We start from the raw sequence: 26,280 nt of genomic DNA on the forward strand, positions 1-26,280 counted from the left end.
AACTGGCCTGAAAAGGTTCATCAAAAACCACAAGCTCTTGCCGAAGCTGGATTTTATTATAAAGGTGTGAGTGACCATGTTCAATGCTTTCACTGTTATGGTATTTTTCACAATTGGGAGAAAGAGGATATACCTTGGAATGAACATGCTAAATGGTATCCAAATTGTAACTATCTCCTTTTAAAGAAAGGAGTAGAATTTGTTAACAATATTCAAGATCAATTATCATCAGAGATTAAGCTATATAAATCATTTGATATTATGGATATAATGATGAAATTAGACATTGTCAAATGTGTAATATCCATGGGCTATTCTAGAGATGATGTTAAAAATACTCTTAAGAAACATATTGATGAGACTGGCTGGCCATACTTAAGGATAGAACCATTTATTAATGATATTAATAAAGTAAATATAAATACTTCTATACCACCAAGTATCGTTACACGTCTATTAAATGAGATGGGTGATGCATATATTCAATCGCTTTTATTCAAAAGCGAGTCTCCATCTCCATCTGTGAACAACACGGAAGAAAATATGGAAACCCTTACATCTCAAAAAACTTCACCCAATACAGAGAATACGGAAACCCTTACATCTCAAGAAACTTCACCCAATACAGAGAATACCGAGATTCAATATTATATATGCAGAGTATGTATGGACAATAGCGCACATATGGTATATATTCCGTGTGGACATATGGTTACTTGTGTATGGTGTACTCTTCAATTATCTAACTGTCCCATGTGTCGAAAAAGGATCACACATACAGTAAAATCTATCATGTCCTGAATCGAATATATATATATATATATATATATATATATATATATATATATATATATATATATGGAAAATATATAGATATTATTTATATATATGTAATATTTGTTTTGTATATACAATAGTTTTCGAGATGTCAATATTTTATCAAGAGAAATAAAAACAAGGTACATATTTACAATATTCTATTAATAAATGGCTATTACCTATGGCTGGATTATATTATTTTCCTATCCTGTAAGAGAAAAAAATCAACATTGTAATCTTGATGTTAATGTTACTTGATGTTGAGGGTATAGGGAAAAATACTGCTATATTATATGATCATCAAAGTTTATTCCTAAAGACCAGAAATATTATTTTATATGTCCTGTGATCATGTGAATAAACATATAACGAAATAATATATAATGCTGAGGATATATCAATTCAGAGGATATATTACTTCATATTGAATATTAAACATATAACGAAATAGAGGATATATCAATTCAGAGGATATATTACTTCATGTTGAAGATAAACATATAACGAAATAATATATAATGCTGAGGATATATCAATTCAGAGGATATATTACTTCATGTTGAAGATAAACATATAACGAAATATTATATAATGCTGAGGATATATCAATTCAGAGGATATATTACTTCATGTTGAAGATAAACATATAACGAAATATTATATAATGCTGAGGATATATCAATTCAGAGAATATATTACTTCATGTTGAGGATATATGCACACAGAATAGAAGAACCAGATTTAGGAACTTTACTCAATACCGAGAATATGGAAAACCAAGCATCTCTAGAAACTTTACCCAATGCCGAGAATATGGAAAACCAAGCATCTCTAGAAACTTTACCCAATGCCGAGAATATGGAAAACCAAGCATCTCTAGAAACTTTACCCAATGCCGAGAATATGGAAAACCAATCATCCAATGCCGAGAATATGGAAAACCAATCATCCAATGCCGAGAATATGGAAAACCAATCATCCAATGCCGAGAATATGGAAAACCAATCATCCAATGCCGAGAATATGGAAAACCAATCATCCAATGCCGAGAATATGGAAAACCAATCATCCAATGCCGAGAATATGGAAAACCAATCATCCAATGCCGAGAATATGGAAAACCAATCATCTCTAGAAATTTTACCCAATGCCGAGAATATGGAAACCCAAACATCTCAAGAAACTTTACCCGAAACAGAAAATACCGATATTGAAATTTTATAGTTGCAAAGTATGTATGCAAAATAACGCATGTGTATTATATATGCCATGTAGACATATCGCTGCTTGTATATGTTGTAGTCTTCAGTTAAAAAATTGTCCTATTTGTCGAGCAAATATTGAATATATAACGAAAGCTATCATGTCATGAATCAAATATATGGAAAATGTATAAATAATAGTTGTGTATATATAATATGTCTTTTATATAATAATTTTCGAAATATTATTTTATAATTAGGAATAATATATATATATATATATATTATTCCTAAATATAAAATAAAATTTCTATGACATTTTACATATCCTGTAAAGAAATAAAATAATACTTTTATAGAAATAAAATTATCCCTAAAGACAAACTGAAATATATTTTTTCATATCCTGTAAGAGAAAAAATAAACATTATAATCTTGATGATAATAATACTTGATATTGAGGGTATAGGGAGAAATACCGCTATATTATCACATACATGATCATCAAAGTTTATTCCTAAAGACCAGAAATATTATTTTATATATCCTGTGATCCTGTGATCCTGTGAAGAAATATATAGTGAAAATATATATAAGTAATTATCATATAACGCCGAGGATATGTCAAATCAGAGGATATATTACTTCATGTTGAGGATTAATTAATTAATATATAACGCCGAGGATAAATCAATTCAGAGGATACATTACTTCATGTTGAGGATTAACTAATTATTATATAACGCCGAGGATAAATCAATTCAGAGGATACATTACTTCATGTTGAGGATAATTCCATATATTGCTATATTATTTGCGCATGACGATAGATCAGTCATTCGCTTAAAGATGTAATGGTCCGCATAGATTGTGATAATATTGATAGATAATTGGCCACGTAGATTGTGATATCCATGATGATTACGTTTACAGATGAAGAAAAAGAGATAATCCGTAATTATTTTTATCATGAAAACCATAGAAGATATACATTCACAATACCTACTAAATATAGGATACTCATTAGCGAGTCACTATTGGCCAAAGCTGGATTCTTCTTTATTCACAATTGTATAAAATGCTTTTTTTGTGATTTAATGATTGAACTAAACAGACTCAAAACAACAGATGATATTATAAAGATTCATAAGGAAAGAAGCCCCGAATGTCTATTTGCGCAAAGTTTATATTCCTTTGAAAATATTGATGAGTTTTGTAAACTGCCTAAAAAAAAAAGACGTAAGGCTTTTCTCTCGACTCAAACATTACGTTATGAGAAATATCGATTTGATACATATATCGATTGGCCGATCGATTGGATATCTCCTAGAGAATTAGCTGCTGATGGATTTTATTATCTAAGAAAAAAAGACCATGTTCATTGTATCTATTGTAACATAAAAATAGGAGACTTTCAAAAAGGCGATATAATAAGAGATGAACATCGACGTATCGCCAAATATTGTCCTTTTATTGAGAAGTGTGAGGCGGATGAGGATGATGATGAGGAATGGTTAGAAAACATTCCTGATATAATTAATTGTATTGCCGATAAACTGAAAGATAGAGATTTATATAAACATCAAATGAGTAAATCACATATAGATGGTCCCATGAAACATACTGGTCTCTTGAAACATTATATTTCTTATAAAACAGATCTCATGACAGAAGAAATGAGACTAGCAAGCTTTAATGATCGTAACTGGCCTGAAGAAGTTCATCAAAAACCACAAGCTCTAGCCGAAGCTGGCTTTTATTATAGAGGTTTGAGTGACCATGTTTACTGTTTTCACTGTAATGGTCATATTCGCAATTGGGAGAAAGAGGATATACCTTGGAATGAACATGCTAAATGGTATCCAGATTGTAACTATCTCATTTTAGAGAAAGGAAAAGAATTTGTTGACAACATTCAAGATCAATTATCATCAGAAATTAAACTATATGAATCATTTGATATTATGGATGTAATGATGAAATTAGATATTGTCAAATGTGTAATATCCATGGGCTATTCTAGAGATGATGTTAAAAATACTCTTAAGAAACATATTGATAAGACTGGCTGGCCATATTTAAGAGTAGAATCATTTATTAATGATATTAATAAAGTAAATATAATCATTCCTGAAGATAACAATGCAGAAAGTGTGTATCCTCCTGGTTTAAATGTACATATTCCTGGTTCACATCCTAGAGTCCCTGACGTCACAGGAATTTATCCAAGTGCCACATATATGGCAGATGAAATAGATTTAGGAACTATACCCAATGCCGAGAATATGGAAAACCAAACATCTCAAGAAACATTACCCAATGCCGAGAATATGGAAAACCAAACATCTCAAGAAACATTACCCAATGCCGAGAATATGGAAAACCAAACATCTCAAGAAACATTACCCAATGCCGAGAATATGGAAAACCAAACATTTCAAGAAACATTACCCAATGCCGAGAATATGGAAAACCAATCATCTCAAGAAACCTTACCCAATGCCGAGAATGTGGAAAACCAAACATTTCAAGAAACATTACCCGATGCCGAGAATATGGAAAACCAAACATTTCAAGAAACATTACCCAATGCCGAGAATATGGAAAACCAATCATCTCAAGAAACCTTACCCAATGCCGAGAATGTGGAAAACCAAACATTTCAAGAAACATTACCCGATGCCGAGAATGTGGAAAACCATACATCTCAAGAAACTTTACCCGATGCCGAGAATATGGAAACCCAAACATCTCAAGAAACTTTACCCAATGCCGAGAATATGGAAACCCAAACATCTCAAGAAACTTTACCCAATGCCGAGAATATGGAAACCCAAACATCTCAAGAAACTTTACCCAATGCCGAGAATATGGAAACCCAAACATCTCAAGAAACTTTACCCGAAACAGAAAATACCGATATTGAAATTTATAGTTGCAAAGTATGTATGCAAAATAACGCATGTGTATTATATATGCCATGTAGACATATCGCTGCTTGTATATGTTGTAGTCTTCAGTTAAAAAATTGTCCTGTTTGTCGAGCAAATATTGAATTTATAACGAAAGCTATCATGTCTTGAATCAAATATATGGAAAATGTATAAATAATAGTTGTATATATGTAGTGTATCTTAGATATAATAATTTTAGAAATGTATATATGTATTAATCATCATAATATTGTAAATGTATAAGATTGTTTATTAAAATATATGACAAATATATGACATTTTATATATCCTGTGAGAAAAACAAAATAATACTTATTGTTGAGGGTATTTAAACATATATTGCTATGTAACAACAAACAAGTCAACCACTACCAGTATATTTTATCTTTTTATATATCCTGTGAGAGAAAAACACAAAAACAAAAATGTGACTTTTCCACATCCTGTGAGAAAACGAAATAATACTTGCTGTCGGGGGTATTTGAAAATAAATTGCTATATAACAGAAACAAGTCAACCTCTACCAGTATAAACTGTCATATTATAGATCATGTGAGAGAATATTGTGTGAGAAAAGTAACATTATATATATATATATATATATATATATATACTCTGATCCTGTGAGAGACTTGATGTTGAGAGTATATGGAAATATATTGATACATGACGACAGAAACAAGTCAACCGCTACCAACAATATAAATTGACTGCATAGGTCATAGTATTCATAATGCTTACAGACAAAGAGAAAGAGATAATATATAATCATTTTTGTCATGAACAAAACAGAGTGAATACATTCGATATATTCAAAGATGAAAAACATGTAGATAATGGCCTGAATACATTCGATATATTCAAAGATGAAAAACATGTAGATAATGGCCAGCCCGCCATCCACCCTATACTATTGGCCAAAGCTGGATTCTTCCATATTAAGGATTATATAATGTGTTTTTCTTGTAATTTAACATTTGATCTAAAAAATATCAGAACACCAGATGATATTATAAAAATTCATAAGGAGAAAAAACCCAAATGTATGTTTGCCCAAAATTTATATTCCTTTGAAAATATTGACCAATATTATCAACCACCTACAATATGCAAGACTTATTATCCATTAAGACCCGATTTGACATATCCATATATGCATGAGGAGGTACGATTAGAGACATTTATCGATTGGCCAATTGATTGGATATCTCCTACAGAATTAGCTGCTAATGGATTTCTTTATACAAAAAGAAGGGACCTTGTTGAATGTGTCTTTTGCCAAAAAAAAATATGCAGTCTTAAAAAAGGTGATATAGTAAGAGAAGTACATCGACATATATCCCCTGATTGTCCTTTTGTTACTGGGAAAACAACATTAAATATTCCTAATAGAAGGTGTAACATTTTTTATAAACTGCCAGGGAAAAAGACACACATTATTCCAAAAAAGAATGAATCAAAAATTGATAACCTCTTAGAACACTGTATTTCTTTTGATAAAAATTTCACGAAAAAAAAAGAGAGACTAGCAAGCTTCCATAATTGGCCTGACAATGTTAAGCAAGAACCAGAAGCACTTGCCGAAGCTGGATTTTATTATAAAGGTCTCTATGACCATGTTCACTGCTTTCACTGTAGTGGTGTTATTCACAATTGGGAGAAAAAAGATATACCGTGGCATGAACATGCTAAATGGTATCCAAATTGTAACTATCTCCTTATAAAGAAAGGACATTCATTTGTTGAATACGTTCGAGAACAAATGAAATTAGAAAATGAACTAATTCGATCAAAAAATGAAGACATGGAACCAATGGATAAATTGATGGAATTGGATATTGTTAAATGTGTAATAATGTTAGGATATCATATAAATGATGTTAAACATACTCTTGATATTCATATTAATGAGACCGGCTGGCCATATTTAAGCATAGAACCATTTCTTTATGACATAATGAAATATAATAATATCACATATAATGTTAATCCATCATCCATCATGAAACGTCTATTAAATGAGACGAAAGATCCATATATGCTGTCGATTCGATCTATAATCGAATCTCATCTATCCAGAAGCGAGTTTCCATCTCCATCTGTAAATGATACGGGAAAATGTTTGTATCCTCCTGGATTATTATCTTTAAGCAACTTGTATGAAATAAGTGAAACCCCTACATTTCCAGTATTTAATATATCAGATACGATTGTGCCTCTTACACCTGAAAAAGAGAATACTGAGATTCATATATCTCAAGCAACTTTACCCAATGCAGAAAACATGGAAACCCCTGCATCTCTAGAAGCTGTTCCCGAAGCAAATAATGCCGAGAATTATCACATATGTAAAAAGTGTAAGATTAGTCGTGTATGTATATTGTATCTTCCATGTCACCATATGGTTACTTGTGAAGAATGTGCTCTTGTCATGATGAATTGTTTCATTTGTCAAAAAGAAATCAAGTATATAACGAAGCCTATTGTGTGTTGAATCAAGTATATGTTTATATTAACCATTATAATATAGTGAAATATATATATATTACAAAGTATATGTTTATATCAACCATTACAATATAGTGAAATATATATATATATATATATACACATATATATAATACAAAGTATGTGATTATATTAACCATTATAATATAGTGAAATATATATATATATATATATATATATATATATATATATATATATATATATATATATATTGTATTATAAAAATAAGACTATTCCTAAAGACCGGAATAAAAAAATATTATCTGATAATGGGGATATAATATATACTGCTTTATTATTGCGCTTGACGACAGATACAAGTCAACCTCTACCATATATTTGATCGCAATAGATCATGATATTTATGATGTTTACAAATAAGGATAAAGAGTTAATCCTTAATCATTTTTGTCATGAACAAAACAGAGTGAATACATTTAATATATATACTACGAATAGATTATCCATCAACCATATATTATTGGCCAAAGCTGGATTTTTCAATATAAATGATCATATAAAGTGCTTTACTTGTGATTTAATAATTGATCCTAATATTATCGGAACATCAGATGATATTATAAAGATTCATAAAGAGAAAAGCCCAGAATGTCTGTTTGCGCAAAGTTTATTTTCCTTTGAAAATATTGACAAGTTTTATAAACCGCCTCAAATACACAAGTCTTTTCCCGAGGGTTTATCATTGAACCATGAGCATTATCGAATAGAGACATTTATCGAATGGCCGATCGATTGGATCTCACCTAGAGATTTAGCTGCTGATGGATTTTTTTCTTTGAGAAAAGAAGACCATGTTATGTGTATTTATTGTAAAACGATAATGAACGGCTCTGAAAAAGATGATATATTAAAAGAAGAACATCGACATCAATCCCCTAGTTGTCCTTTTGTTACTGGGGAAATAACATCAAATATTTCAAATGTAAAGAAGACCATTTTCGATATGTTGTTAGATCGAAAGATGTATATATCTCAAGAGAGGAAAAATTCATATATAAAAGGCCTCTTGAGACATACTACTTCTTTTGGAAAAGGTTTCATGGCAGAAAAAAAGAGACTAGCAAGTTTTGATAACTGGCCTGAATGTATTCATCAAAAACCACAAGCTCTTGCCGAAGCTGGCTTTTATTATAGAGGTTTGAGTGACCATGTTAACTGCTTTCATTGTAATGGTATTATTCGCAATTGGGAGGAAGAGGATATACCTTGGAATGAACATGCTAAATGGTATCCAGATTGTAACTATCTCCTTTTAAAGAAAGGAGTAGAATTTGTTGACAACATTCAAGATCAAATTTCATTAGAAATTAAACTATATGAATCATTTGATATTATGGATATAATGATGAAATTGGATATTGTCAAATGTGTAATATATATGGGCTATTCTAGAGATGATGTTAAAAATACTCTTAAGAAACACATTGATGAGACTGGCTGGCCATACTTAAGGTTAGAACCATTTATTGACGATATAAAAATTCTAAATACAAATACTCCTAAACCACTATCCATCATTAAACGTCTATTAAAAAAGACGAATGATGCATATATTCTATCGTATCAATCTAGAATCGAATCGCTTTTATCCAAAAGCGAGTCTCCATCTCCATCTGTGAACAACATGGGAGAAAGTTTGTATCCTCCTGGTTTATCATTTATTGTACCCCAAATGCATATTGCTAAGCTTCCTCCACTTATTGTACCTGACCTGGAAACTTTACCCGAAGAAGAGAATATGGATATCCTTGCATCTCTAGAAACTTTACCCAATGCAGAAAATATGGAAATCCTTGCATCTCTAGAAACTTTACCCAATGCAGAAAATATGGAAATCCTTGCATCTCTAGAAACTTTACCCAATGCAGAAAATATGGAAACTTTATCATCTCAAGAAACTTTACCCAATGCAGAAGAGAATATGGAAACTTTATCATCTCAAGAAACTTTACCCCAAATAAAAAATGCCACCGAGATATGTAAAAGGTGTAAGATTAATAGTATATGTATAATAAATGTCCCATGTAGACATATGGTTGCTTGTGATCATTGTATTTTTGCCTTAGGTAAATGTCCCATTTGTCAAGAACATATCCAATATATATCCAAAGTTATCATTGTTTGAATCATATATATATATATATATATATATATATATATATATATATATATATATATATATATATACATACCTAAAGACTGAAACTATTATATAAAATTTATGATAAAAACATATGATACTTTATATATCCTGTGAGTAAACGATTTCTGATAAACGTATAATAAAATATTATTTGATGCTGAGCAGTATATGATAATATACTACTATTATATATATATATATATATATATATATATATATATATCAATGAAAATAGTTATGCTTGACGACAGAAACAAGTCACCCTCTATCATATACATTTGACTGCATATTTATGATGAATAATAATAATAGAGATAAAGAGTTAATCCTTATTCAGAACAGAGAGAATACATTCAAAGAATGTATCACAAAAGGATATTACAGATTACCCATCAACTATAGACTACTGGCTAAAGCTGGATTCTATTATATTAACAATCATATAAAGTGTTTTTTTTGTGATTTAACAATTGATTTGAAAACTATCAAAACATCAGATGATATTATAAAGATTCATAAGGAGAGAAGCCCCGAATGTCTGTTTGCGCAAAAGTCTACATTCCTTTGAAAATATTGAAAAGTTTTTTAAGCCGCCTCAGATAAATAAGGCATTTGGCCGGGGTTACGGTTTAGAATGGGAGCAGTTTCGATTAGAAACATTTATCGGTAGGCATATCGATTGGATATCTCCTATAGATTTAGCTGCTGATGGATTTTATTATGAAGGAGACCATATTGAATGTATCTTTTGTGAAATAAAAATAAAAGACCTTGAAAAAGGCGATATAATAAGAAAAATACATCAACGTGTATCCCCTAGTTGTCCTCTTATTAATGAGGAAGCATTTAGTAATGTTCCTATCGTAAAGAAGAACATTTTCAAAAAACTATTACATCGAGATATATATGAAATACCAGAGACGGAAGATACCACAGGTGATATCATAAGACACATGTATTTACATTATGAGTTGAGATTTATTACAACAGAAAAGAGACTAGCGAGCTTCAATAACTGGCCTAAATGCTTTGACCAAAAACCACAACCACAAACTCTTGCCGAAGCTGGATTCTATTATGAAGGTTTGGGTGACCGCGTTCGTTGCTTTTCCTGTTTGGGTGTTATTGGTAACTGGGAGAAAAAGGATATACCGTGGCATGAACATGCTAAATGGTATCCAAATTGTACCCATCTCCTTTTAAAGAAAGGAAAAAAATTTGTTAACAATATTCAAGATCAATATGATCCTACATTATATAAATCATATGATGATCATATGGATATAATGATGAAATTAGATATTGTCAAATGTATATTATTCATGGGATATTCTATAAATGATGTTAAAAGTACTCTTAAAAAACATATTGATGAGACCGGCTGGCCATATTTAAGGTTAGAACCATTTATTTGTGATATTAAAAAGATAAATCCAAATATTCCTGATCCACCATCCATCATTAGACGTCTATTAAATGAAACAAAAGATGCATATATTCTGTCGATTCGATCTATAATCGAGTCCCCATCATCATCTGTGAACAATATGGGAGAAAGCTTATATCCTCCTGGTTTATCAGTTTTAAGCAATTTGTGTGAAACAAGTGAAACCCCTACATCTTCAGTACCTGTATCTGGAATAGACAAACCATATATAATCGTACCTCCTTCAACTCTGATAAAAGTTATACCCGAACCACATGTTGATGAGTTTCCTCCACTTGTTGTACCTGACCTGGATATTATTGAGTATTTTCCACCTGAAACAGAACAAGAAACTCTACCCAATATAGAGAATATGGAAATCCTTGCATCTCAAGAAACTCTACCCAATATAGAGAATATGGAAATCCTTGCATCTCAAGAAACTCTACCCAATATAGAGAACATGGAAATCCTTGCATCTCAAGAAACTCTACCCAATATAGAGAATATGGAAATCCTTGCATCTCAAGAAACTCTACCCAGAGCAAATAATCTAGAAAGTTTACTTGAACAAATTCAGAAAGATCATATATGTAAAATATGTATGGTTAATAATATATGTATAATGTATCTTCCGTGTAAACATATGGTTGCCTGTGAATATTGTACTTATAAGTTGAAGTATTGTCCCATTTGTCGACAAGATATATATTATATAATTAATCCTATCACATCTTGATTTATATATATTAACTAATATATATATATATATATATATATATATATATATATATATATATAAAATGTGTATGAGTTATAATATATATATATATATATATATATATATATATATATATATATTATATCTTCCGTGTAGACATATGGTTGCTTGTAAATATTGTACTATTCACTTGAAAAAATGTCCCATATATAATTGAAATTGTATATGAATAAACAAGTATATATATATATATATATATATATATATATATATATATATATTTGTTTTATATATATACAACATTCATCAAGATAAATAAAATATTTGTATATTATGATATAATTGTTTTTATATACTTTACCAGAGTTGGAATATAAAAGAAGAAACAAATATATTTGAACATAACACTCGTATATAAACAATGAGAGAATATGGAAATATATATTATTCATCAATGGGGGGATTATTGAATGCACTAACAGAAGCTGGATATCCAATATCGAGAAACGATTTGTCTGAAAGAAATATTGAATCCTCATACGGAAACGATGGAGTAGTATTAACACATGCATCCGAAGAGGCTCTTTGTTTAACACTATACTGTGCATTAGGATTATTATTAGAAAAGGGTATAAATGTAAAATTGAGTAAATCTAAAGCTGATTACCTGTTAAACTTCCCTGCTGTTAAAATTGAAATTAGACCCAACCGTGAAAACAATACTATTGTAAGGGGAAGAGTGTATAAAAATGACAATATTACTGTCAGAGATATGAACGTCAATGATATCCATAATGGTGGAAAAGAATATTCATATCAAAATAAAACACAATACAATAATGCATTGAAATCAATCATCATCGAAAGTCAAGGACGAGGATTAAAGGCCCGCGATATACTTTCCACTACATTATATATAGACTCGTATGATAGAAACCGGCTACCGGATATTATCGCAGATATTGCTAATTATCCTCTAAAGTTCTTTAGAGCAATAATATTAAGAGGGAAACGACTTTGAAATCTTATTTTTTTTAAACTAATATTAAAAGAGGAACACGACCTTATTCCTTAATTTAAAATGTCAAACACTATATTCGATACCAATTATAAAATCTTATTCTTTGGTAAAGATGTGACTCAAGATATACAAATGATAAAAAATAAAATATCTCTCATCATTACTTGTATCCATAATCAAGGTAATGATAATTTGTTATTCTTAAAGAATAATAAAACATACTCTGTAAGCAATGTTATGAAATTAACATCATATACTAAAGGTGATGAAAATTGCTTTACAGATGATTTATTACATGAAAATGCAATCAGCATATTAACATTTGCTATTTTAAATAAAGGCTGGAATAAAGCTACTATAAGAACTATAGAAAATGAAATGATTAAGAAATGTTTTCATCTGCACTATATTACCAAAGAAGAATATAAATACCTAAATAAAAAATACAAGAAGAAGAATAAGGAGATCTCTAGTGATACAATTACATATATATTAGATTTTTTGTGGAATAAATGTTGTTTTAATAAGTTATATAGCGATAGACATTTGAAAAAGAAAAAAACACTCCTCAGATTAATACAAAAATGTAAGTTATCATTATCCTTGGATATTTTGATTAAACATGATTTATCATTTTTTAGTTTACCGATTGCAGCCGGTATTGTAGTTTATGAATATCTTACACAAAATAATACAAATTTACAATTAGTAAAGGATGCGGCAAGACTATTAATATCCAAAGAAAAATATCTTCAATATTCCAAGGCGACAGATAATCCTATTTTGATTGATGCAAAAAATAAAAATATGAGTCTTAGTTTTACTAACAAGAAAAATGAAACAAACTGTGCATTGTTATTATGTAAATCCATGTCTATAGATTATTGTCCTGAAAAGGATACGAAAAGTAAAATATTTAATCTCAAACGACTCTTCAGTATCATTGACATTGACAATAACAAATTTAGGAATTGTCTAGGTACCGTATATGATAATATAGATGTAAGCGATTTACTTCCTAATATTACGCATGGAAGTAAATCGCTAGACTGGTATTCAAAACTTGATAAAAATATGGATGCTAAAATGATTATTCCCGACAAGAATGACGAACACGTCTATATGAACGGAATCATTAAGAATGATAATATATCTACTAATATAAATCGAAATACAATTCAAGAACACATATATGACGATATTGATGAACATGTTTATATTGATATGAATAGGAAGATAAATAATAATAATTATATGTTACTATCAGCCAATGAACAGAAGGTATCTGAAAAAAAGGATTATTATAAAACAAAGGATACCGAACAATACAAGGACCCGAGACAAATAGCCCCTAACACGACTTACGATGTACCCAAAAGTATTTATCGTATACCAAACCCTATATATTATCATTCTAACACTTTACCCAGAAAAAGTAAAATTTGCCAGATGGAATCGATAACATGTACACCTTCAATAACATCACATGGTTCTCACTATGATATACCTAAAATACCAACAAGTATCTATGACTGTAAAAGATTTATGATTCAATGTCCCATGTGTCAAAAATATAACATACCATCGTGTATTATCAAATGTAATGAATGTCAGATAAAATTAGAAAATTCTCATTAAATACCAACGATATATAATCATTAAATACCAACAATATATATATATATATATATATATATATATATAAAAATGAAATATAAATTGTATACTATCCATGGGCATATAATAAATATAATGAGTATATTATAGAGTATTTATATTCATATCTTATTCATCATCTAAAACATAATCCAAATCCATATATAATTTAATATATTCATATACATATAAAAATATATCAAAGGACCGTTACAATTCACCTACTCTATAGATTTATTATTGAAACTAGTATTGAAACTAAACAAGTATCTATATAGAAATATAGTATTGAAACTAAATAAGTATCTATATAGAAATATAGTATTGAAACTAAATAAGTATCTATATAGAAATATAGTATTGAAACTAAATAAGTATCTATATAGAAATATAGTATAGAAACTAAATAAGTATCTATATAGAAATATAGTATTTAAACTAAATAAGTGTCTATACAGTATTGAAACTAAATAAGTGTCTATACAGTATTGAAACTAAATAAGTATCTATAAAGTATTGAAACTAAATAAGTATCTATAAAGTATTGAAACTAAATAAGTGACTATATAGAAATATAGTATTGAAACTAAATAAATATCTATATAAAAGTTAATATTTTGATTTCATTATTTGTATAAAATATAAAACATGAAACGAAACAATGATTGTATTGAAAAGGAAAAGGAGACCGAAAGATATCCAGATAATGATAATAAACCACCTGCCCAAAAATACTCCAAGCTGGAACTTGGGCTAGATTATGATCCTTCTAAGGACAATTATCATCCCATTAACGATGCCTTCTGGAAGCAGGGTGAAGAGTAAGAATCCTTTGTATAATGTTAATTATTTAATATTACCGTAAATGAACACACTTTTATTGGTTATATTTAAGAGGTTTAATTACATATTTACAATTTCAGGACACCTTATATGGCTCTAGTCAACACTATGAAATTGATTGAAAAAACAAACGGTCGTTTGAAGATTATTGAGACATTGGCAAATTTCTTCAGATCTGTTATTGTCTTGTCTCCAGATGATTTATTATGTTGTGTCTACCTATGTCTCAATAAAATAGCACCTGCCTTTGAAGGTATGTTGAAGTTTGTAATATATAAAAAAATAATAAAATATTTGATCTATTCATTGATAGAATATATATATATATATATATATATATATATATATATATATCCAACAAGTATATTCTTTTTTCTTAGGCACCGAGCTGGGTATAGGAGAAAATATTCTTATGCGAGCAATTGCCCAAGCTTCAAGACATAGTATTGAGAAGATTAAACAAGATAGAAAACAGAAAGGTGATCTCGGTATTGTTGCTGAACAATGCCATTCGACTGAAAGAATCACAAATATGCCAAATTTGACAGTAAAAGATCTCTTTGACCAGCTGAAAGAAATTGCATCTCTAGCTGGCAATGATGTAGGTTATATAAATTTATATATTTTAAACTAAATATAACATCATTTATATACATACATACATATATATATATATATATTATATATATATAATATTGAAGCAAGATATATTCTATATCCTCATACAGGCTCACGGTAAAAAGATTGACAAGATAAAGGATATATATATTGCCTGTCGAGCTTCCGAATCCCGTTATCTTGTCCGATCTCTCAATGGAAAACTTCGCATTGGTTTGGCCGAGAAGTCGGTTCTGCAGGTGGGTTTATGGTTTAATCAAAGTCAACATTACCAAATATTGTATATTATATTATTTATAAAGTCTTAGACATTAATATTATAACCTTTTTTATAATATTAAATATTTTTTTTCAGGCCATAGCCCAAGCTAACTACCTTACACCTCCAGGTCAAAAATATCCACCGAATATTATTAATGCGGGCAAAACAATAGGTTCAAAACAGTTAAAAAAACAATTTGAAAAGTACGGTACAATACTAAGCACGATCTACAAGTAAGAATTGTGATCAATGTTTAATTATATAAAAAAAAATGTTAGCACTTTTAAAAGTGTCATTGGTTGTTATATGGTACAGTATTTTAATATATAATATTTTTCAAGTTACTATATATTAAATATCCATATTTAATATATATATATATATATATATATATATATATATATATATATTATATCTTATTTTCAGTGAATTCCCTTCATATGATAAGATCATACCAATCCTTTTAACCGAAGGGATTGAGGAACTCCCCAAATACTGCTCCCTTACCCCTGGAATTCCATTGAAATCGATGTTAGCTCATCCTACTACTGGAATTTCTGAAGTCTTGAAGCGTTTTGAGAATGTCAAGTTTACTTGTGAATTCAAGTATGATGGGGAGAGAGCACAGGTATATATATGTTTACTTCTAATAAATTAGAGTTTGTTTTATATAACCACCTTTTTTAAATTAAATTTATATCTATTCGTTTATATTATATATGTATATATATATATATATATATTACAGATCCATTTAAAGGATGATGGTACAATCAATATATATAGTAGGAATCAAGAAAATAACACAACCAAATATCCCGATGTTATTTCCATCTTGAGAAATGTATTGGGAAAAGATGTTAAATCATGTATCATTGACGCGGAGGTTGTGGCTTGGGATAAAGAAAACCAGCAAATCTTACCCTTCCAAGTCCTAAGTACCAGAAAGAGAAAGGTAATATATACATTTAACTTTACAATTATATATACATATATAGAAATCCCATAAAATATTACAAATATAAAACTCGAATATAATCTAAAAAAAAATATGTTTTTTTACTTATCAGGGTGTTAATGAAAAGGATCTCAAAGTACACATATGTATATTTCCCTTTGATTTGCTTTATCTGAATGGCGAATCACTGGTCAAGAAGTCATTCGAGATACGTCGTACTCTATTACGAAATAATTTTAAAGAGAAAGAAGGGAGATTTATCTTTGCAAAGAATATGGACTCCACTAATACAGAAGATATTGAAGAATTTATGGAGGAATCCCTTAAAGGTGAATCTACTTTATTCCATTCGCATGGGAAAACATGATATTATAAATCAACATATTATCAAAATCACTATTGCTAATATATAAATGTGAATTTTCAGAAAAATGTGAGGGTCTCATGATCAAATCTCTGGATGTGAATGCTATTTACGATATAGGAAAACGATCACACAAATGGTTAAAATTGAAGAAGGACTACCTTAATAGAGTATGTCTCATGTTTTTTTTTTCATATATATATATAAACTTGTTAGTTCTTGTATATTACATCGATTGTCATTTAATCATGTATATATATATATATATATATATATATATATATATATATATATATATATATATATACAAATTAACTGGTAATAATTCCAGATGGGGGATACAATTGATGTTGTGGTCATTGGAGGCTATTTAGGCCAAGGCAAGCGCACTGGGCAATATGGAAAGTTTCTTGTAGCTTGCTATGATGAAACTAAAGACAAATTCCAGTCTTTGTGCAAGGTATGTTGTTTTTTCTTAATATCCTCAATATTGATATACAAATGAGTATGAAATTCATATTTGAAATATCAATTTTACATTTCAGATTGGTACGGGTTTTACAGAACAAAATTTACAAGAATGTTCTACCCTTTTCCAACAATACATTGTAGAAAAACCAATGACTAATTATAGGTTTGTATTTAGGTTATTATATAGACCGTATCATTTATATTTTTTAATGAATAATTTTTACTGTGGTATGAATTGAACAAGTATATATTTCTTTTAAAAAATTGATATGAATATATTCTTCATTATATTCTAGTTATGAAAATGGTACTGGTCCTGATCACTGGTTTAAGCCTGTGAAAGTTTGGGAGATTAAGTGTGCAGATCTTTCCCTTTCACCTATATACAAAGCTGCAGTAGGACTGGTATGTTTTAACGAATATTAAAATTATTTAATAGAGATATTGTTATATTTTAGAAAAAAAACAAATATTATTTCTAATGGTGATATTTAATTTTATACTTATAGGTTGATCCAGAAAAGGGCATTTCTTTGAGATTTCCAAGATTTGTAAGAATTCGTGATGATAAAAATCCTAAAGAAATCACAAATGCAGTACAGGTAAAGAAAAATGAAAACATAGCCAAAAATATAATATATATATATATATATATATATATATATATATATATAAATTATTATTGCAATATAACCATAAATATTATTCTTTCAATTTTAATATTTCTCTTTTTTTCAGATTGCAGACCTCTACAATAACCAATACCAGATGAAAAATAATAAGAAATAAAAATAGATAATATAATATTAATGGAATATCCAGTATATGACTGGAATATCCAATATATGAATATATATGACTCTATGGTCCTAAGGGTTCATATTATGAAAAGTAAATAGATATTATAAAGATTTGAGAAACGTATTTTTAATATAATTGACATGAATATAATAAAGATATAAAAACATATATTTAATATAAATGACACGAATATAATAAAAGATTTAAAATCATATATTTAATATAAATGACACTAAAATATTTAAAAACATATATTTAATATAAATGACACGAATATAATAAAAGATTTAAAATCATATATTTAATATAAATGACACGAATATAATAAAGATTTAAAAACATATATTTGTAATGTAAATGAAATGAATATAATAAAGATTTAATAAATATGCTTGTAATATAAATTACATGAACATAATAAAGATTTAAGAAATATATTTGTAATGTAGGTTGGGGATGAATTCACTGATATTGTAAATATAGAAACTAATCATTTGTATGATTAATATAAATATTATTATATTTCCATATAACTATAATAGATATAGATATAGATATATATATATTATATGACAAGCAAATCAAAGACAAGTTCTATAGCAATGAGGGGGTGAACCTTTTTCATTATCTGTCGATCAGTATATATCGGTTATTGAATAACTGTATAATTACCAAGAGGTAAAGATATAAAATTCCTAAATACTGAGATATATATATATATATATTCAATTGGTATATAACGATAAGATTCAAAAGATGTATAGAACAAGAAGAGAAAAATATCTGGAACAGCGTGAGAAGATAAGAGATGATCACAACAAAATGTTGATAGAGCTAAACCAAGTTAAGAAAAGGTGGACAGAATATAATACAAGTCTTTATTCAGAAGCGAATACAATAAAAAGACCAACATGGAGGAGATATATGATCGAGGGGCCAATAACGAGTAAAGAGATTAAACATGCAATAAAAAAGATAGAGATGGAAAATGAAATACTATATGATTATGTTTCTCTTGAAACAATTCAATCTTTAAAAGATTGTGAGCTTGTTGATATTGTTAATTATGTATATGATTCGAAAGTCCTTTTTGAGGAACTACTCGAGTCTATCCTCACGGTCCTACCCAAAAGATCTGAAACTATAAATGATAAAGTTGACAGAGTCATTATTCTAATGAGTTATGTAACGAAAATCGTTTTAAGAGTAATATTTACTCGGAATAGAACAATCATTAGAAAAAGGGACACAGATGAACAGTTTGGATATAGATTTGAAAAAGAAACAAGAAATGCAATTTTCTGTTTGAGAATGTTAATAGAAAAATCCATTGAAAAACAAAAAGACTTGTATATATGTTATATGAACTATGTGAAGCCGTTCACCTGTATAAAGTATGATAAACTGAAAGAATTGCAAGAGAAACTAGAGATCGATAGAAGAGATCGTAAATTAATAAGTAGCCTATACCATGATAAAAAAGTTGCCATCAATTTCCAAAGAGAATTGGATGACTGGGTAGAGATAAAGAAAGACTGTGAGTTATCACCAGATTTATTCAACATGTATAGCGAAGAAGCTCTCGATAAAATAAGGGCATGCGAGGGGGTCGATTTAGAGGGGACGAACTATAACAACTTTAGATATGCAGATAACATTGTTTTGATTGCAGACAGTGAAGAAAAACTTCAGAGAATATTGGATATTGTAACGAAGGAAAGTGAGCGAGTGGGATCAAAGATAAAATACCAGAAATGCCATGTGATGGCGACTAGCAAGAAAGTACATATACCGGAATGTTGTGTCACAGTAAACGGAGTACTAATTAAACAAGTGGATCATTTCAAATATTTAGGCAGTTGGATAACATCGGATGGTAGATCAGATACGGATATCAAATACAGGATCAATTTAGCCAAAAAAGCATTTATGGACATGAGAGAGATATTTTATACAAATAATCTAAACCTGGAAAATAAAATATTTTTATTGAACCATTATATATGGCCAGTATTGTTGTATGGATGCGAGTCGTGGACGATAACTAAACATATGGAAAAAAGGCTTGAAGCAATAGAAATATGGTTTTATAAAAAAATGATAAATAAAACAAAGATGCCGGATGAAGACATTTTGGACTCGATGGAAATAAAAAGACAGCTACTAGATAAGACCAGGTTAATAGATAAGATCAGGTTAACGCAATGGAATTTTATTGGATATGAACTTGGAAGAGAGGGAGGGATAGAAAAAAATATCATGGAAACTGAAATGGCAGGAAAAAGAGCAAGAGGTAGACAAAGATCTAAGATGTTAGACTGGATAACGAATGAATTCAATGTTAAAGATGGAGAGCAGTTGGGTATAATTATAGATAGTTGGAAAAGATTGAGAGAGGGAGGGAGGGAGTGAACTAATATAATCCATCTATACCATTATTCTATAATGATAATATATATGTATATATATAATAATAATATATATGTATATATATAATAATAATATATATATATATATAATAATAATATATATATATATAAAATAAAGATATAAACGTGAAAAGTCATTATCATCAACTTGTATGTCAATCAAGTTAATATATATATATATATATTGTATATGTAAATAAAAAACAAGAGTATAAAACACAATTTTTTTATTTTAAACAAAATATAATATTATTGGTAATGTAGTCGTATTTGTGACCTTATAGATTTAGTCAATGGCGTAGTCGTATTTGTGACCTTATAGACTCATAAATTTTTTTAGTCAATGTTTCGGAATTATAACCATCATGATTGTAAATATCCTCTAGTTCCTGTCTCCTTTGTTCTATTATATTTAGAGTTGGTACTCTTCTCTTGTTGATGTTACCTTGAAATACCTTTTTAATGAGTAGAAGATGTTGAGGTTTAAATTTACTATCACGTTTTTTATATATTATAGGAATATCCTCATCCATAGTATTATTATTATTATTGTTATTATTATCATGGATAATACTAGTATTATTATTATTATTATTATCATGGATAATACTAGTGCCAGGTATAACACTATTATTAACATTTAAATTGTCGGCAATATCTTCATTTCTATCAGCCGTAGTGGTAGCGGTAGATATAATGATATCGTCATCAACGATATTTTCATTGTTGATAGGTTCCTCTTCGGCGGTCTCGATATTGTTGTCGTTTTCATCCCGTTCTTTCAGCTGGTCCCGCAACATTCGCGACAGGTGATTGGCCGTGTCGAGAGCGTGCCGATCGCGCTGCATGGCCTTGTAGTCGCGTTTGGCGGTCTTCACGCTGTGCTTGAGCAGCGACGCGGTCGCCTCCTGAATCCGATCGTCGCCCGCGCTGTGAACCTGCGTGGTCAGAAACTTTCTCACGCTCGCTATACGCAAGTCGGGCAGGTCGTACCGCTCGAAGAATTTCCGCATGAAACGCTGAATGTTGGCCAGGGAAAAGGGCGTGCCGCGGTTCGTCGAGAAAACGTAGTCCGACTTCCATGCCCTGTGCCGAATAAAGCTGACCAGCATGCCGTGCTCGGTGGCGGTTAGTCCAATCTGGTAGGGACCGTACAGCGACGATGTCTTGTGCTGCTTGACTTTGACGATGACGCCGTCGGACGTGTCGATCGCCTCCAGCACTTCGCTGACGAGCAGGTTTCGCACGACGCCCGTTCTCGCTCCCGCCCTGATGATCAGGGGCCAGGCGAGCGCGGCGTGGATCAGGTCGATACTGCATTCGGCCAGGGTCGCTCGCGGTCGTTCGATCAGGCCGTTCACGACATCCCGATGCTTCGCACAGCGGATCAGGGGTCCCATCTCGCCGATCGTGGGCACGTACTCGGCCACCTTTCTATTCATGTTCTCCAGGTCGCCCCTCTTGCGGCACAATCTGGAATAGAAGGCATGTTCGCGCTTGGTCAGCTCGCACAGGGGATGGTTGACCTCGGCACACGCCCATTCGAGGAAACGCTTGAGATGTCCCAGGATGACGTTGATGCTCATGTGCTTGTAGCGCCGGTCCCGCTCCAGCGCGGCGTACAACAGCTCGTAAGATCGCTTGACCGTCCGGTGCTCGATCAGGTCCATGACGGTCAGCGAATGCCGCGCCAGGATCTCGATCACCAGTCGCATGTTGCGCAGCATGCCTCGCTCGTCCACGGTCAGTCCTCCCCGCGATTCGTGACCGATCCACGCCTGCACCGACAGCGGAATCTTGGCCAGGCCCTCTCTCCTCGCCCGGTTCGCTTGCCGCCGGGCCGCGGACGGGGCGCGGAGACGCTCGGCGTTCGTGCCCAGCGCCGATCGGTACGCGTCGCTGCCCGGCTCTAGTCCGTGCATGTTCTGCAGGTGGCACTTCATGTGCCGCACGCCCTTGCCGCAAATGTTACAATTGCTCAGACGGAGGCCGGCGGCGACAGAGGCGTGTTGCGACGTTCTCGCCTCGCTGTATTTTATCTCGAGGTCCCTTCCCGTCATTTTATGCACGTCCCTCATATGCCTCTTCAATTTCACATATTGCTGCCAAATATAAAGAAAATTATAAGAGTTATTAAAAATATACAATATAAGAAAATATATCATTATTTTATATATATATATATATATAAATATATGTCTCATATATGAATATCTTTACCTTGCTGCAAATGATGCAAATTAACTTGTTGGTGTCTATTTTTGGTCCATCCAATATCTTTTTCACCTGTTTTTCTTTGGCACTCGGTGTTAATCTGCCGGACGGTTTCTTTGAAACATATACAATATCCTGAAATATTATAATAGTTAAAATATTATCAATAAAAATAACAATAAGATTGATATATAGCTTTAAAAATATCATATTTAGATTATTAATAAACTATTAAAAACTAACCTCTTGTTCATTGTCTTCATTTGTATCATCATCATCAATAACATTAGATGATATAACAGTGGGATCAGCAGAGGTAGCAGTAGAGTTGGTAGCAGAGACAGCAGTAGGATGAATAATACTAGCAGTAGAATCGGTTGGAGCAGCAACAAAAATAGAAGTGGAATCGGTTGGAGCAGTAGAGGTAGTAACAATAGGGGTAACCTGTAAATAAAATAAAAATATGATAATACCAACACTATATAATTAGAAGAATATGCCAATATTATAAGAATATACCAATATTATAAGAATATACCAATATTATAAGAATATACCAATATTATAAGAATATACCAATATTATAAGAATATACCAATATTAGAAGAATATACCAATATTAGAAGAATATACCAATATTAGAAGAATATACCAATATTAGAAGAATATACCAATATTAGAAGAATATACCAATATTAGAAGAATATACCAATATTAGAAGAATATACCAATATTAGAAGAATATACCAATATTAGAAGAATATACCAATATTATAAGAATATACCAATATTAGAAGAATATACCAATATTATAAGAATATACCAATATTATAAGAATATACCAATATTAGAAGAATATACCAATATTATAGTAATGTGACTATATCAATATTACATCATAATATAATAATATTAACACAATGAATAATTTTCATTAGCCATGGGCAAAGCATATTTCTAAATCATAAAAATAATATTATCAAATTAAATAATTAATATGGCTGACTTCGTCAAATTATATACAACTAATTAAAATATCTTTAGGAATATGAATATAAGAATACAGAATTAAATGAATAATATGGCCGGCATCGTCAAATTATAAACAATCTATTATTTGAAATATCTTTAAAAATATAGAATGAAATAGTTAATACGGCTTCGTCAAATTATATACAACTAATTGAAACATCTTTAGGAATATGAATATAAGAATACAGAATTAAATGAATAATATGGCCGGCATCGTCAAATTATAAACAATCTATTATTTGAAATATCTTTAAAAATATAGAATGAAATAGTTAATACGGCTTCGTCAAATTATATACAACTAATTGAAACATCTTTAGGAATATGAATATAAGAATACAGAATTAAATGAATAATATGGCCGGCTTCGTCAAATTATAAACAATCTATTATTTGAAATATCTTTAAAAATATAGAATGAAATAGTTAATACGGCTACGTCGAATTATAAACAACCAATTTTGAAATATCAATAAGAAATTGAATATATAAATAAACAACTAATTAAAGTATCTTTAAGAATTAAATAACTAATATAGCTTCGTTAAATGTCGACCTTTATAAATAAAAGATATACTATTTCAAGAAAAGAAGAAATATAAATCACCAATCGGAATATCATTAATAAATATACAAGCAAATAAAATAACATCATATGGCTTCGTTAATTGTCGACCTTTATAAAAAAAAATAAATGTAAATTCTTCGCTAATCACCAATTAATATATCACTGATAATATAAACATACGAGATATGGCTTCGTTAAATGTCAACCTACTTTTATCTTTTGTTTTCTTAATTTTAAGAAATATTACTATTTATAATTCTTTCTAAACCACCAATTGAAACATTAACAAATGTATAAATTATTTTTAATAACCTCCCATGAACTTATTGGACTTGTCTATAACTTCACATAATCTTACCTTTGCAGGATCCTTCCTTGGTTTACTATTTAACGAAATAGAATCCATTAGCTCTAACGTTATCCGAAGTCGTACACTTTTGAAATCAGCAGATACAATATTCGGTCTCTGAATAACCAGCCCCTGACATTAACCCACCTGCGCGAAAACTTACCCTCCCCCCATATTGGCAAAAAAATAACGGACATTTTTAACCAAGTCTAACTATATAACGAGACTATTTTACCGACAAACAATCGTTACAGTTACCTACCGGTAATTTAACGGACACCCCAATATGCCTAATTGTATAACGAGGCAATTTTACCGACAAACAATCGTTATATAGATATTCACTACCCACCATAGACATTTTAACAAGCTTATTTGTATAACTAGACCATTTTACCGACTAATTGTTTTCGAACAAATGTACCGAGAAGCTTATCCGTGTAACAAGACTGGTATATCAACAAAATATACATATCAAGAAAAAGAGAATATAGTAATTATTCTTTTATATATATATATATATATATATATATATATATATACACGATATAGTTAATAATAAATAATATATAATATATTATATATTAGCGCATATTAATAAAAAGAGAATATAGTAATATATTACTTATAAAAGATTTATCCTCTCGCATAAGTCATTGAGATGAGCGGCATCGCCTAAAAATATATATACACTAAGCTCGACAAAATATTTATACTACAGATATTGTTTGTGTGCTAGATCGAATAGAGTGTATCGATTAGTAGTAAATACTAGATGATACGGTGATATAAGAAGACTAAATATAATATTACGGTGATATAAGAAGACTAAATATAATATACTATAAATGGAACAACCCCAGTGGTGATATCAGTCATAATGATGCAGAATATATAAGG

The 26,280-nt window shown here is 30.1% G+C and overlaps 1 protein-coding gene across 1 annotated transcript in view; it reads left to right on the top strand.

Moving 5' to 3' along the window:
- The window catches only part of LOC125024827 (DNA ligase 1-like), a 31,867-nt gene extending 13,091 nt beyond the window's left edge, over nt 1-18,776 (top strand). The window contains exons 8-25 of the mRNA XM_047612592.1: nt 7,165-7,332; nt 8,539-8,640; nt 10,638-10,730; nt 11,274-11,374; nt 15,213-15,292; nt 15,395-15,567; nt 15,695-15,915; nt 16,043-16,171; nt 16,288-16,427; nt 16,621-16,822; nt 16,943-17,149; nt 17,265-17,481; nt 17,580-17,686; nt 17,848-17,976; nt 18,062-18,150; nt 18,284-18,392; nt 18,497-18,589; nt 18,726-18,776. Of these exons, the coding sequence (XP_047468548.1) occupies nt 7,165-7,332; nt 8,539-8,640; nt 10,638-10,730; nt 11,274-11,374; nt 15,213-15,292; nt 15,395-15,567; nt 15,695-15,915; nt 16,043-16,171; nt 16,288-16,427; nt 16,621-16,822; nt 16,943-17,149; nt 17,265-17,481; nt 17,580-17,686; nt 17,848-17,976; nt 18,062-18,150; nt 18,284-18,392; nt 18,497-18,589; nt 18,726-18,776 (2,411 nt within the window). The remainder of the gene's footprint in view (nt 1-7,164; nt 7,333-8,538; nt 8,641-10,637; nt 10,731-11,273; nt 11,375-15,212; nt 15,293-15,394; nt 15,568-15,694; nt 15,916-16,042; nt 16,172-16,287; nt 16,428-16,620; nt 16,823-16,942; nt 17,150-17,264; nt 17,482-17,579; nt 17,687-17,847; nt 17,977-18,061; nt 18,151-18,283; nt 18,393-18,496; nt 18,590-18,725) is intronic.
- Nucleotides 18,777-26,280: the final 7,504 nt, after the last annotated feature.

Source organism: Penaeus chinensis, unplaced genomic scaffold (assembly GCF_019202785.1).
Source record: "Penaeus chinensis breed Huanghai No. 1 unplaced genomic scaffold, ASM1920278v2 CTG_6288, whole genome shotgun sequence".
In the NCBI taxonomy this organism is placed as follows: domain Eukaryota; kingdom Metazoa; phylum Arthropoda; class Malacostraca; order Decapoda; family Penaeidae; genus Penaeus; species Penaeus chinensis.